Genomic DNA, 15,756 nt, shown 5'->3' with positions numbered 1-15,756 from the left:
TTCCACATTAAAAAAATTGTTCTTCGGTGGTGGTACTGCTCTAGTTTATAGCTCTTCTTGCGATATAGTTTGCTTCTGAAGTGTACATGTACAGTGTATTAACATATACAGGAGTGACGTTAGACCTGTAGAACTGGTTTTTTTTTTTTTCCCGTTGGAACATTCCTGTTTATTTGGTGATAGAGTTTTGTATTTTTAAAAACATAAACAAGTTCTGCCAGTTGTGTTTGAGTTATTTTTCGATTGGTATAGCATCCCATTTTTGCTTAAAAAAAAAAAAAAATCCTGCACATACATTTGCATTACAAAAGACTGGCAGGGCATATGTAAATGTCAGCAATGATTATCTTTGAATATGGGATTACGGGCAACGTTTTGCTTGTATTTTCAGATATTTCTCCAATAATTGTATTCATAGCAAAATATTTTTTTAAAAGGTTGAACCACTAAAGATACAGGTTGTAAAAAAACTTATTGTAGCCCTTGTCACATGGTATTAGTAGTTGGATTATTATTGGATTTTGAAAAGCATTAGTATTAACTTTTTAAAAAGTTTTGTTATACGTAAAGCATAGTGTCAGAAGCCATGGGCGAATCACAGAAGGAAAAGTTATGGGCCCTGGTTTCAAAGAAGCTATGTTTTCGTATATTAACAGATTCTCAGTGAGGAACTGTATGTAGTAAGTGACGTAGTAAGGCATTTGCTCACCAATTACTCCATTCCTGAATACCATTTTTTGGCAAATCTTTGTTCTTTCCTTAAAGTAGTATTTGGAGACTATTTCTGCCTGTACCTCTCTTCCAGAGCTTTCTTTTTTAATGAGCCATGAAAGATAAATTTCTCTAATTGATTTTCTGTTCATAGTTGAAAGTTTTCTTCCAGATTCTGCCCTCTGCCTTTTATGGTAATCATTTGCATTACTCCCTTAAAGATACAGAAGTCTTGAAACAGAATAGTTATAGTAGAAGTATAAAAATATAATGAAGATTTTGATGTTAGTTTATAGTTATTTTTTTTAGATAGGGAAAATCCCAATTTAACAGAGATAATACCTCCAACATTAACTTTTGTTTAGTGACTCTTCTTAGCAATGATTTTAGAGCCTAGGCCGACAATTTCTTTTTGATGTAGATTTTGAAATTTCTGCGGAAAGACAGATAATCACAGGTTTTTACACATTTAATCATTTAATATTAGCATGTTTGCTTAAAATATCCTGTTGGTGTGTACTTTTAATTAATAGGTGTTTTAAATTACTTTCATCTCGTGTTAATTTTGTGTTGGTTAGTTACATCATGTTTTGGGGAATGGTGCCTGAAAAATAAGTGCTAGAATTAAAATACTGAAGGTTTGGGAAACTTATAAATAATAAAAAAATTTAAAACAATTTATGTAGTGCTTTAATTAAAGTATTAAAAATCATGTAGGTAAGCAAAATACCTTATAGTTTTTGGGTGTTGGAAAGAAGAGTGTTAATCTTTTAATGTATTAATAATTTGTTATTTATCATAATTATCTTTTTAAAATGTTAATGTCTAAGTCAAAATATTTACGCCTTTAATTTGACTTTAAAAATTTTTGTATAGAACATATAAAAAATCTCCAGACTGAGCAAGCATCTTTGCAATCAGGAAATACACAGTGTGAAACTGAGAATCAGAAACTTCGTCAGAAACTTAATGTAATGACTGAACTGTATCAAGAGAATGAAATGAAATTACACAGGTAATAAAAATTATGTTGATAACTCCATTGATTGCTAAGTAAAATAACTTAAAATTGTATGTTGTGTATTCGGTTTGTGTGATTATTAGAAGTTCTCAATTTATGATTGTGTTATATTTTATTAATTCATTGAAAGTTATTAGATCTTCAGACTTCCTTCATAGAAGAAAATGTTGGTAAGTGATGATGGAATTCTTAGGCTAGTTTACATCAGTCTTAACTTTTAATAAATAATTTAGCATATTTTCACCCTTTTAAAGTTCCTGATATTGGCAGGCTTAGTCAGGGAATGTGAGTGGACATGCTAGGGATTAAACTACCCATTAATTCCATCTCTGATATATCTGAAACTGACCCCTAACCCACCACATGCAACTTGCTTCTGCCCCATTGTGTCTTCTCAGAAAATGGCAGTGATTTCCCTGGTTGCTTGGGGCAGTTGCTTAAGCCATCCTTGACATCCCTTTTTCCCTTATATCCCATATTCTTTCTATCATTAAATCCTGTCAGCTTTCCTATATCTTGAATCTGATCACTTTTCATCATCTCCCGTGTTGATACTCTGGTTCAAGCCAATCTCTGTTAGCACCTAGTTCGTGCATTAGCCTCATGAGAGGTCTCCCTTCCTCCACTCTTAACCTAAGGTACAGTGTTTTCTATTTAGTACAGAGAATGATCGTCTAAAACATAAATTATGGGTCTTGTCACTGTCTTCCTCAACACCTTCTTGGACCTTCATGCCGCGCTCAGAGTTTAATTCAAAGCTTTTATTGTGGCCCACCAGACCCTGCAAGATGTGACCCCGGCTTCCTCTTGTGTCTTAGCTTATTCGTTTCCTTTTCACCTCATTATGCTAAAACCACAGTGGCCATCTTGATGATCTTTAAAATGCCAAGCACACCTGTACCTCAGGGCCTTTGCAGTTTGCTCTTTGTTCCTAGAATGATGTTCCTCTATGTAATGTTTTTTGCTTTGTATGCTGTATGGCAGGGGTCACATTTCATTCTTTTTCCATGTGAGTATCTCCTTATTGTAGCACTTTTTGTTGAATTTTTTTGTTTTTGTTTGGTCTTTCATTTGTTTACTTGTTTGTTTGTTTTTGGGAAGTGCATGGGCCGGAAATCGAACCCAAGTCTCCTGCATGACAGGCGGGAATGCTACCATTGAATCATCCTCGCACCTCCTCCTGTATGTATTTTCATGATTTAATCCCTCGTTTCATTTGGATCTAGATTCAGATCCTCAGAGAATCTTTCACTGACTACCCTAACTAAAATAATACCTGCCATTCTTATTCTTTTATCATGTTTTGTCTTTCTTTGTAGCCCTTATCATACTTTGATATTTTATTGATTGATTGTTTTTATTTCTGTATTTTCCACATTAAATGTAAGCTCCAAGAGTTATTTTATATTCTTTTCTTCTTTATCTCCAGCGCCTGGAACTGTCCCTGGCTTATAGTAGCTGCTCATTAAATATTTGTTTCAGTTTATTGGGTTTTCTTTTACAGTATTGTCAGCCCACCCAAGTTTGGGAGGAAGGGGATATAGACCTGATCTCCCAGTGGGAGGGGTGTCCAATAATTTCTGGCCATCATTCATCTAGCTAGTCTATAAAAATTCACCTTTCTCCCCAATTCCACTATACTTTTCCTGAGGAGGTGACTTTTATTTTCTTAAAATACCATGAAATGATTAATCTAGGGAGAGTGGGTACCTTATAAGTAACAAATAAATGTAGTGTTTAGAATATAAAACATTTACTTGATGACCTGTGGGATTTCTTCAGCAGTTTGTTGTATTTCTCTCAAAAGTTTGTGAAGAAGTAGAGATATCCATGGTTAGGACTCCAAATGTGTTTTCTTCTGACGTTCAATAAAAATTTCTTAAGTGATCAGTGTTATTAATGATGTCTAGGTAAAACAACATATGGTATATTATAGTGAAGTTATTCCTTCCTGGCTCTATGCCTTGGTCTAATTAGTCTCTCTGTGTTTCATTCTCCTTTTTATAAAATGGGAATAATAATAGTACCCTTCTCATAAAACTGTTGTGGTAATTAAGTAAGATAATACATATAAAGTTCTGAAAGCAGTTACTGGGACATACTAGTGGCTCAATAAGTTAGCTATTTTTAAAAATACTAGATTAGTAGTAAGAAGGACTACTGCCACTACTGCTATTTACCTTGTGTTCATCATAAGTTATTCCTTGTGAGTTGCATAGATGTCTAATCATTATTTTTAAAACTATTTTTTATTGATATATATTATATATTCACATACCATGAAATCATCCAAAGTATACAATCAGTGGTTCATAATATCATCATATAGCTGTGCATTTATCATCACAATTGACTTCTTATTTTCCTTTTTGTGAAGAATAACATATACAAAAACAATAAATTTTGAAGCACATCACAACAATCGTAGAATTTATTTCAGAGTTTGGTGTGGGTTACAATTCCACAATTTTAGCTGCTCTAAGATACTGGAGACTAAATGAAATATTGATTCAGCGATCATACTCATTTGTTAAACCCTGCCTTCTCTGTATATCTCCTCATCACCTTTGATCTTTCTCCTCCTTTTTAGGGATATTTGGGCTAAGGCCATTTTAATTTTTTTCATGTTGGAAGGGCTGTCAATAATACAGGATAGGGAGATGGAACTAGTTGATGTTCTGGAGAGGCTGGCTCCTCTGCATTTCAGGAATTTTCTGGTCCAGGGACCCATCTGGAGGTTGTAGGTTTCAGGAAAGTTACCGTAGTGCATAGAACCTTACAGTTTTATATAACACCCTACGTGTTATTTAGGATTGGCAGGAATGGTTTTGGTTGTGGTTTGGCAGGTTATGATAGTAGCAATGTCTAACTGAAGCTTGTGTAAGAGTGTCCTCCAGACACAAAACAACAAACAAAACAAAAACAACGAAACAACAAACAAAAGCAAACATTCTTAACTTTTGATCATTCCGTTCTACATATATAATCAGTAATTCACAATATCATCATGTTTGCAATATATCATGGTTGCATATTCATCATTGTGATCATTTCTTGGAACATTTGCATCTGTTCAGAAAAAGAAAACAGAAAAAAATTCATACATACCATACCCCCCACCACTCCCCCTCTCCGATCACCAGCATTTCAGTCTAAATTTATTTTAACATTTGTTCCCTCTGATATTCATCTTTATTCCGTATGTTTTACTTGTCTGTTGATAAGGTAGATAAAAGGAGCATCAGATACAAGGTTTTCACAATCACACAGTCACATTGTGAAAGCTATATCATTATACAGTCATCTTCAAGAAACATGGCTACTGGAACAGAGCTCCACATTTTCAGGCAGTTCCGTCTAGCCTCTCCACTACATCTTGACTAACAAGGTGATATCTATTTAATGCATAAGAATAACCTCCAGGATAACCGCTTGACTCTGTTTGGAATCTCTCAGCCATTGACACTTTATTTTGTCTCATTTCGCTTTTCCCCCTTTTGGGTGAGAAGGTTTTCTCAATCCCTTGAGCTGAGTCTCAGCTCATTCTAGGGTTTTTCTCAATCCCTTGATGCTGAGACTCAGCTCATTCCAGGATTTCTATCCCACATTGCCAGAAAGGTCCACAACCCTGGCAGTAATGTCCCATGTAGATAGGAGGAGAGCAGTGAGTTTGCTTGTTGTGTTGGCTGGAGCGAGAGAGGCCACATCTGAGCAACAAAAGATGTTCTCTTGGGGGTGACTCTTAGGCCTAATTTTAAGTAGGCTTGACCTATCATTTGTGGAGTTAAGTTTCATATGAACAAACTCCAAGACTGGGGGCTCAGCGTATAGCTTTGGCTGTCCGCACTGCTTGTGAGAATATCAAGGATTCAACTTCAGGAAGTTGAATTTTCCCCCTTTCTCACCATTCCCCCAAGGGGACTTTGCAAATACTTTTTTATTCACTGTTCAAATCACTCTGGGATTTATCAGGGCATCACTCTGGACAAACCAACAAAATCTCATGCCCTACTCAAGATTCCATGTACTAATAGTGTTCAATTAAACTATCTACGTAAGTTATATTAGGAAATGCACTAGTCAAAATATAAATTTTGTACCAAATAAACATTTTTTGCTGTAGTTTCACACATTAGTTAAAATTTTACAATATTGATTGACATCTATTTTCAACACCCAGCAGTAATGACATTCCTTTGTTCTTCCTTGTGCAAAAACATTTTTAAAGTTGTGCATTTAGTCACTATCATTATACACTGTAGGCATTCCTAGATTATACCATCTCAGTCTTTATTATCTTTATTTCTGATTTTATTTGTGCCCCCAGTCCTCCTCCCTGTATCATTCTCACATTCAGCTTCATTCAGTGTTTCAACATAATTATATTACAGTTAGGTACTATTGTGCTATCTATTTCTGAGTTTTTACAATCAGTCCTGTTGCACAATCTGTATCCCTTCAGCTCCAGTTACCCAATATCTTACCCTATTTCTATCTTCTGATGGTCTCTGTTACCAATGACATTCACCAAGTTTATTCACTAATATCAGTTCATATCAGTGAGACCATACAGTATTTGTCCTTTTGTTTCTGGCTAATCTCACTCAACATAATGTCCTTAAGATCCATCCATGTTGTTACATACTTCATAACTTTACTCTGTCTTACAGCTACATAATATTCCATTGTATGTATATACTACAGCTTGTTTAGCCACTTTTCTGTTGATGGACATTTTGGCTCTTTCCATCTCTTCACAATTGTAAATAATACTGCTGTAAACATTGGTGTGCAAATGTCCGTTTGTGTCCTTGCCTTGTTAGATATGAGTATATATCTAACAATGGTATTGCCGGGTCATATGGGAGTTCTATATTTAGCTTCCTGAGGAACCACCAAACTGCCTTCCATGGTGGTTGTACCTTTTGACATTCCCACCAACAGTGGATAAGTGTACCTTTTTCTCCACATCCTCTCCAGCTCTTGTTTTTGGTTTTATTGATAATGGTCATTCTGGTGAGTGTGAGATAATATCTCATTGTAGTTTTGATTTGCATTTCCCTAATAGCCAGGGAAATTGAGCATCTTTTCATGTGCCTTTTGGCCATTTGTGTTTCCTCTTTTGAGAAGTGTCTGTTCAAGTCTTTTGCTCATTTTGTAAGTGGGTTGTCTGTCTTTTTGTTGTTGAGTTGAACAATCTCTTCATAAATCCTGGATACTGGACCTTTGTCTGATACATTGTTTCGCATTGTGTAGGCTGTCTTTACTTTCTTGATGAAGTTCTTTGATGTGCAAAAGTGTTTAATTTTGAGGCCTTCCCATTTCTTTCTTTCTTTCTTCAATGCTCTTGCTTTGGGTGTAAGGTCTAGGAAACTGCCTCCTAGTATAAGATTGATAAGATATTTCCCTACGTTTTTTTCTAACAGTTTTATAGTCTTAGATCTAATGTTTAGGTCTTTGATTCATTTTTAGTTCATTTTTGTATAGGGTATGAGATATGGATCCTCTTTCATTCTTTTGCATATGGATATCCAGTTCTCTAGGCACCATTTATTGAAGAGAGTGTTCTGTCCCAGGTGAGTTGGCTTGATTGCCTTATCAAATATCAATTGACTATAGTTGAGAGGATCTATATCTGAACACTCTGTTCAATTCCATTGGTCAGTATATCTGTCTTTATGCCAGTACCATGCTGTTTTGACGACTGTAGCTTCATAATATGCCTTTAAGTCAGGTAGCATGAGACCTCCGACTTCATGTTTTTTCTCAGGATACTTTTAGCTGTTTGGGGCACCCTGCCCTTCCAGAGAAATTTGGTTATTGGTTTCTCTATTTTTGAAAAGTAAGTTTTTGGGATTTTAATTGGTATTGCGTTGATTCTGTAAATCATTTTAGGTAGACTTGATGTTTGAACTATTTTTAGTTTTCCAATCCATGAACGCAATATGCCCTTCCATCTATTTACATGTTCTGTGATTTCTTTTAACAATTTCTTGTAATTTTCTTTATATAGGTCTTTTGTCTTTTTATTCCTAAACATTTTATTCTTTTGATTGCAATTGTAAATGGAATTTTTTTCTTGACTTCCCTCTCAGATTGTTCATTACTAGTGTATAGAAACACTACTGATTTTTGAGTGTTAATCTTGTAACCTGCCACTTTGCTGTACTCATTTATCAGCTCTTGTAGTTTTGCTATGGATTTTGGGAGGTTTTCAACATATAGTATCATATCATCTGCAAACAGTGAGAGTTTTACTTCTTCCTTTCCAACTTTGATGCCTTATATTTCTTTTTCTTGTCTAATTGCTCTGGCTAGAACTTCCAACACAATGTTGAATAACAGTGGTGATAGTGGACATTCTTGTCTTATTCTGATCTTAGGGTGAAAGTTTTCAGGTTTTCCCCTTTGAGGATGATGTTAGCTATGGGTTTTTCGTATATTCCCTTTATCATGTTGAGGAAGTTCTCTTCTATTCCTATCATTTGAAGTGATTTCAACAAGAAAGGATGTTGAATTTTGTCAGATGCCTTTTCTGCATCAATTGAGATGATCATGTGGTTTTTCTGGTTTCATTTGTTGATATGGTATATTACATTAATTGATTTTCTTATGTTGAACCATCCTTGCATACCTGGTATCAATCCTACTTGGTTGTGGTGTGTAATTCTCTTAATGTGTTGCTGGATTTGATTTGCTAGAATTTTGTTGAGGATTTTTGCATCTATATTCATTAGAGAAATTGGTGTGTAGTTTTCTTTTTTGTAACACCTTTATCTGGCTTTGGTATGAGGGTGATGTTTGCTTCATAGAATGAGTTAGGTAGCTTTCCCTCCTCTTCAATTTTTTGGAAGTGTTTGAGCAGGATAGGTACTAATTCTTTCTGGAATGATTTGTAGAATTCACATGTGAAGCCATCTGTTCCTGGAATTTTCTTTTTGGGGAGTTTCTTAATGACTGATTCGGTTTCTTTACTTGTGATTGGTTTGTTGAGGTCATCTTATTTCTTCTCCAGTCAATATTGATTTTTTATGCCTTTCTAGAAAGTTTTCCATTTCATGTACATTGTCGTATTTATTAGCATAAAGTCGTTCATAGTATCCTCTCAATACTTCCTTTATTTCTGTGGGGTCAGTGGTTATGTCTCCTCTTCCATTTCTGATTTTATTTATTTGCATCCTCTCTCTTCTTTTTGTCAGTCTTGCTAAGGGTCCATCAATCTTACTGATTTTCTCATAGAGCCAACTCCTGCTTTTATTGATTTACTCAATTGTTTCATGTTCTCAATTTCATTTATTCCTGCTCTAATCTTCATTATTTCTTTCCTTTTGCTTGCTTTAGGGGTTGATTTGCTGTTCTTTCTCTAGTTCTTCCAAGTGGACAGTTAATTCCTCTATTTTTTGCTCTTTCTTCTTTTTTGATATAGGCATTTAGAGCAATAAATTTCCCTCTTAGCACTGCCTTTGCTGCATCCCATGAATTTTGATATGTTTTGTTTTCATTTTCATTTGCCTCGAGATATTTACTGATTTCTCTTGTAATTTCTTCCTTGACCCACTGGTTGTTTGAGAGTGTGTTGTTGAGCCTCCACATATTTGTGAATTTTCTGGCCCTCTGCCTATTACTGATTTCCAACTTCATTCCTTTATGATCTGAGAAAGTGTTTTGTATGATTTCAATCTTTTTAAATTTTTTGAGACTTGCTTTGTTACCCAACATATGGTTTATCCTGGAGAATGATCCATGAGCTCTTGAGAAAAAGGTGTATCCTGCTGTTGTGGGGTGTAATGTTCTATAAATGTCTGTTAAGTCTAACTCATTTATTGTATTATTCAAATTCTCTGTTTCTCTATTGATCCCCTGTCTAGATTTCTGTCCATTGATGAGAGTGTGGAATTGAAGTCTCCAACTATTATGGTAGATGTGTCAATTTCTCTTTTCAGTATTTTCAGTGTTTGCCTCATGTATTTTGGAGCATTCTGGTCTGGGCATAAATATTTATGATTGTTATGTCTTCTTGTTGAATTGTTCCTTTTATTAATACATAGTGTCCTTTTTTGTCTCTTTTAACTGTTTTACATTTGAAATCTATTTTGTTGCATATTAGTATAGCTACTCCTGCTCTTTTCTGATTGTTATTTGCATGGAATATCTTTTCCCAACCTTTCACTTTCAAGCTATGTTTATCCTTGGGTCTAAGATGTATTTCCTCTAGATAGCATATAGATGAGTCCTGTTTTTTAATCCATTCTGCCAGTCTATGTCTTTTGATTGGGGAGCTTAATCCATTAACATTTAGTGTTCTTACTGCACGGGTAGTACTTTCTTCTACCATTTTGCCTTTTGGATCTTATATGTCATATCTAATTTTCCTTCTTTTTACCTTTACTCATAGTCTTCATTTCTTCACTCTTCTCCACATCTCTCTCTCCTGTCTTTTCATATCTGTCTCTAGTGCTCCCTTTAATATTCCTTGCAGAGCTGGTCTCTTGGTCTCAAATTCTCTCAGTGATTTTTTTTGTCTGAAAATATTTTTATTTCCCTCATTTTTGAAACACAGTTTTGCTGGGTATAGAATTCTTGGTTGGCAAGAATTTTTCTCTTTTAGTAATTTAAATTTATTATCCCACTGTCTTCTTGCCTCCATGGTTTCTGCTGAGAAATCCATGCATAGTCTTATTGGATTTCCCTTGTATGTGATGGATTGCTTTTCTCTTGCTGCTGTCAAGATTCTCTCTTTCTCTTTGACTCTGACATTCTGATTAGTAAGTGTCTTGGAGTACCTCTATTTGGATCTATTCTCTTTGGGGTACACTACACTTCTTGGATCTGAAATTTTAAGTCTTTCCTAAGAGTTGGGAAATTTTCAGTGATAATTTCCTCCATTTGTTTTTATCCCCCTTTTCCCGTCTCTTCTCCTTCTGGGACACCCACAACACATACATTCGTGCACCTCTTATTATCATTAAGTTCCCTGAGTTCCTGCTTACATTTTTCCATTTTTTTCCCTATATTTTCTTTTGCTTTTTGGATTTCAGATTTCCGTCCTCCAGTTTACTAATCCTATTTTCTGCCTCTTAAAATCTACCATTTGTAGGTTTACATTGTTTTTTTCATCTCTTCTACTGTGCCTTTCATTCCCATGAGTTCTGTGATTTATTTTTTCAGACTTGATTTCTTCTTTTTGTTCATTCCTTGCCTCCTTTATACCCTCTGTCAATTCATTGATTTGATTTTTGATGAGGTTTTCCATGTCTGTTCGAACATTCTAAATAAGTTATTTCAACTCCTGTATGTCATTTGAATTGTTGGTTTGTTCCTTTGACTGGGCTATATCTTCTGTTTTCCTAGTGTGATTTGTTATATTTTGCTGGCATCTAGGCATTTAATTACCTTAATTAGTTTATTCTAGAGATTGTTTTCACTTCTTTTACCTAGAATTTTCTTGCTGAATGAATTTATTGTCTGTCTGTTCTTTGAAATTCAGTTCACCTTATTCTGTACCACTAGCTTAGGTTTTGTTTAACAGAGCAGAATTTTTCAGTTCTTGTTTTCTTGTTTCTTGCCCTGCCTGTATGATGCTTTTATTCCTCCCACCCTTAGGAGGGTCTACTTAGGTATTATAGACTCTAGCCAGATTTTCCCAGACCAAACTGGCCTCCTGTCAGGAGGAAGGAGTCACCTGCATCCGTTTTCCCTGAAGGTGAGACCCAGCAGGTTGAAAGTTGTTCCTGTGAAGTCTCTTGGCTCTGTGATTTTCTTATGCTGCCCAGTTTGTGGTGCTTGTCTGCCTGCATGTCCCACCAGCATAAGATGATGCGGTACCTTTAACTTTGGCAGACTCTCCCTGCTGGGGGCTTGGTGGAGACAGAGGAGAGGTTGTATGTTGGCTTTAATGGCTTCAGATTTCCAAACCCTGGAGTCTGAATTCCTTGAGGGACAGATTCCACCTTATTTGGGCCTCACCCCTCCCCTGGGGAAGACACAGGCAAGCTCTGAAACAAGGTTGTTTCTGCCTATGCCTGGGGCAGTTGCAGCCCGAAAAGCCCTTCTGCTATATCCAAAGGCAGCAGTCAAGCATTTGTGGAAACACAGTCACAAAAACCTCTGTTTTTTTTTTCTCTTTTTCCATCAGCCCTGTCCCCTCAGCGCTGGGGTAAAAATAAGCAACCTCTGCTTTGACCAAGTTCAGCTGAGTTGGGGGCCTATTTTTAGTTGTCAGAATTTGTGAATTAATTCCACACTTGAAGCTTAGTTGTGCTCAGCCTGTGCTGCTGGTAAAGTCTCTTTCCTTTCCACTCTGGGAAGAAGCCTGTGCAGGAGGGGTGCTGGCCACCGTGGTTTGGTGAACTTACGATTCGGGGTGGGGGGGGGGCTTGCATCTGGTCTAGCTGGTCCAGACTGGGGTACGCTGTGTATCTGATCACTGATGTGGCCCCAGCAGTTGTTCTGTACTGTTCCTGGTTATTTAGTAGCTATTCTGGAGGACAAACTAAATCCCACACCTTGCTAAGCCGCCATCTTAGCACTTCCTCCCAGAGCAGCTTCTTGACTCTAATTGAACTCTCTTAGCCATTGACACCCTATTTGTTGTACTTTTTTACCCCTCTTTTGGTCAGTATGGCATTGTTGATCTCATGGTGCCAGGACCCGACTTCTACCTGGGAGTCATCTCCTATTATGCCAGAGAGATTTTCACCCATGTAGGGGAGAGGGCAATGATTTCACTTGCAGAGTTGGGCTTAGAGAGAGAGAGGGGCCACATCTGAACAACGAAAGAGGTCCTCAGATCAAGAGCTTGGTCTGTTGATTTGGGTGTCTGTAATGTTTGACACAGTACCTGGGGTTTCCCCTCTGGTAAAGTTTAATACTTCCATATTTTTTCTCCCATCTGTTAAGGGTCTTTGCCAATACTTTTTGATTATCTGCTTAATATACTCTGGGATGTATCCAGATTAAGCTATACAGGAGTAAAGGCCCTTATTTTTATTCTGGGCTCTCTGTGTTTGAATTATTTAAATGATCTGTTCAGACAGGTTAAGTTAGATTATGTACTTCAGAAAATTTAGGTTCTGGACAAAATCCTTTCTTTCTTTGGTCTCAAAGAATAGGTGAAGTTCTAAAATACAGACAGTGTCTTCCTATTACCCCTGTATTCTGAATTACCTTAATCTAACCTGATAGCGTCATTCTTATCTCTAAATACCAGATTGTACATATGTAAAATGGCCTTTCAAAATCCAGAAATAATAATTACTGCTCCAGACTAAATGTGACTGCTATAAGAGCTTAGAAACTAGACCCCAGTTTTCTTATAAGTATTTTCTGAATGAGATTATACAATATTTGCTCTTTTGTTTCTTGCTTATTTTGCCTCACTAAATGTCCCCACAGGTTCATTCACAATGTTGCCTGCCTCACAGCTTTGTTCCTTTTTGTAGCAGCACAATATTCGATCATGTGTTGTTCTAGTTTGCTAGCTGACTGAATGCAATACACCAGAAACAGAATGGCTTTTAAAAAGGGGAATTTAATAAGTTGCTAGTTTATAGTTCTAAGGCCGAGATAATGTCCCACTTAAAGCAAATCTACCACATTGTCTGATCAAAGGTATCCAGGGAAAGATACCTTGGTTCAAGAAGGCCAGTGAAGTTCAGGGTCTCTCTTTCATCTGAGAATGCACATGGTGAACACAGTCATGGTTTTTCTCCCTCACCTGGAAGGACATGTGGCAAGCACAGCGTCATCTGCTAGCTTTCTCTCCTGGCTTCCTGTTTCATGAAGCTCTCCAGGAGGCATCTTCCTTCTTCATCTCCAAAACGCCGGCTGATGGACTCTGCTTCATGGTGCTGCAGCATTCTCTGCTCTCTCTGAATCTCCCTCATTCTCCAAAATGGTTCCTCTTTTATAGGACTCCAGAAATTTATCAAGACCCACCCAAATGGGTGGAGACATGCCTCTGCCTAATCCAGCTTAACAATCACTCTTGATTAAATCATACCCCCAGAGAGATGATCTAATTACAGTTTCAAGTGTACAATGCCGAATAGGAATCAGAAGAAATGGCTGCCCCTACAAAATGGGATTAGGATCAAAACATGGCTTTTCTAGGGTATATACATCGTTCCAAATCAGCACATATGTATACACCATCGTTTGCCAATCTACTTCTCAAGTCAATAGATCTTTCAACCACGTCCATCCATTGAGCATCATGTATATTGTCCAAAGTCAACAGTTCATTAACACTCTCAATTTTAGATAATTTCATTGTTCTCAAGAGAAAGATAACCAATAATACACCCTCACCAAACAGAAGATCTAAACCTTCCATTAACTCTTGTTCCTCACTACATTATTTACCCTTCGTATTGCTGTGGTACTACTGTTGATGCTTTCCTTTTAAAAATGGCGCATAGCATGCAATAGCACTTTTCCCCCTGTACTGTGAAATTATACACTCTTTTACGAGATTCATACCTTTGCAGTAGTTAATGCAAGAACTTATTTATATTTGTAGTGTTACTTGGTGGCACACATGGGTCTGTACAACCCCTTTCAATCCTCTTCACCTTCAATATGGTAATATACCCACTAGTGAACTGACTTCACTTCTATCCTGTTCTCTTACATTGAAATTCAATTTCATTAAATTGAATTTAAACTAACTGTTCACCCGTTTCATTTCCACCTTCTGTCTCTAGATTCCCTATATTCTGTATTATAAGCCTCTGATTCTACCTTTACCAGTGTCATAAAAGTAGAATCATATAGTATCTGTCCTTTTGTGTCTGCTTTATTTCACTCAGCATTATGTCCTCAGGGCTCATCCGTCTTGTCCTGTGCTTCAGGATGTCATTTTGTCTTACTGCTGCATCATATTTCATCATATGTATATACCACACTTTGTTAATCCACTCACCTGTTGATGGGCACATGCACTGTTTCCATCTTTTCACGATTGTGAGTAATGCTGCTGTTAACATTGGTGTGCAAATGTCTGTTTGTGTCACTGTTTTCATCTCTTTTGGTTATATACCAAGTAGTGGTACTGCCAGGTCATAGGACAACTTGATATTTAGATTCCTAAGGAACTGCCAAATTGTCTTCCACATGACTGTACCATTATACATTCCCACCAGCAGTGCACAAGTGTCCCAATTTCGCCACAGCTTCTTCAACAATTGTAGTTCCCTGTTTGTTTAATAGCAGGCATTCTTTGTTTGTTTTCAGCACTTTTTATAGTTGATATATATTCACATACTGTATAATCATTCAAAGTGTACAATCAGTGGTTCACAATATCATCATATAGTTGTGCATTTATCATCATGACAATTGACTTTTTTTTCTATTTTGTGAAAAATAACATACATTCAAAAAAGCAATAAATTTCAAAGTACATTGCAGCAATTAGTTGTAGAACAGATTTCAGAGTTTGGTGTGGATTACAATTCCACAATTTTAGATTTTTACTTCTAGTTGCTCTAAGATACTGGAGACTAAAAGAAATATCAATATAATGATTCATCAGTCATACTCATTTGTTAAACCCTTCTCTGTATAAGTCTACCATCATTTTTGATCTTTCTCCCATTCTTTAGGGGTATTAGGGCTATGGCCATTCTAACTTTTTCATGTTGGAAGGGGCTGTCAGTAATATGGGATAGGGAAATGGAACTACTTGATGTTTTGGAGAGGCTGGTCCCTTGGCATATGAGGACTTACCTGGTCTAAGGACCCACTTGGAAGTTGTAGGTTTCTGAAAAGTTACCCTAGTGCATGGAACCTTTGTAGAACTCTAGATTTTCTTTAGGGTTGGCAGGAATGGTTTTGGCCAGCTATGATAGATAGCAGTGTCTAACTGAAGCTTGCATAATCGTGATCTCTAGAGTAGACTCTCTACTCTGTTTGAGCTCTGTCAGCCACTGATACCTTATTTGTTACACTTCTTTTCCCCCTTTTGGTCAGGATGGCATTGTTGATCTCATGGTGCCTGGGCCCTGCTCCTACTTGGGAGTCAT

General features: G+C 36.7%; 1 protein-coding gene across 6 annotated transcripts in view; it reads left to right on the top strand.

Annotated features, from left to right (window-relative positions):
• MIA2 (MIA SH3 domain ER export factor 2) overlaps positions 1-15,756 on the top strand; it is a 207,927-nt gene that overhangs the window by 135,228 nt on the left and 56,943 nt on the right. For all 6 annotated transcript variants that reach the window (XM_077126879.1, XM_077126878.1, XM_077126881.1 and 3 more), the window contains one exon: positions 1,588-1,726. In XM_077126879.1, the coding sequence (XP_076982994.1) occupies positions 1,588-1,726 (139 nt within the window). The remainder of the gene's footprint in view (positions 1-1,587; positions 1,727-15,756) is intronic.

Source organism: Tamandua tetradactyla, chromosome 14 (genome assembly GCF_023851605.1).
Source record: "Tamandua tetradactyla isolate mTamTet1 chromosome 14, mTamTet1.pri, whole genome shotgun sequence".
In the NCBI taxonomy this organism is placed as follows: domain Eukaryota; kingdom Metazoa; phylum Chordata; class Mammalia; order Pilosa; family Myrmecophagidae; genus Tamandua; species Tamandua tetradactyla.
Note: the sequence above shows the minus strand (reverse complement) of the source record. Positions and strands in the feature narration are given on the sequence as shown.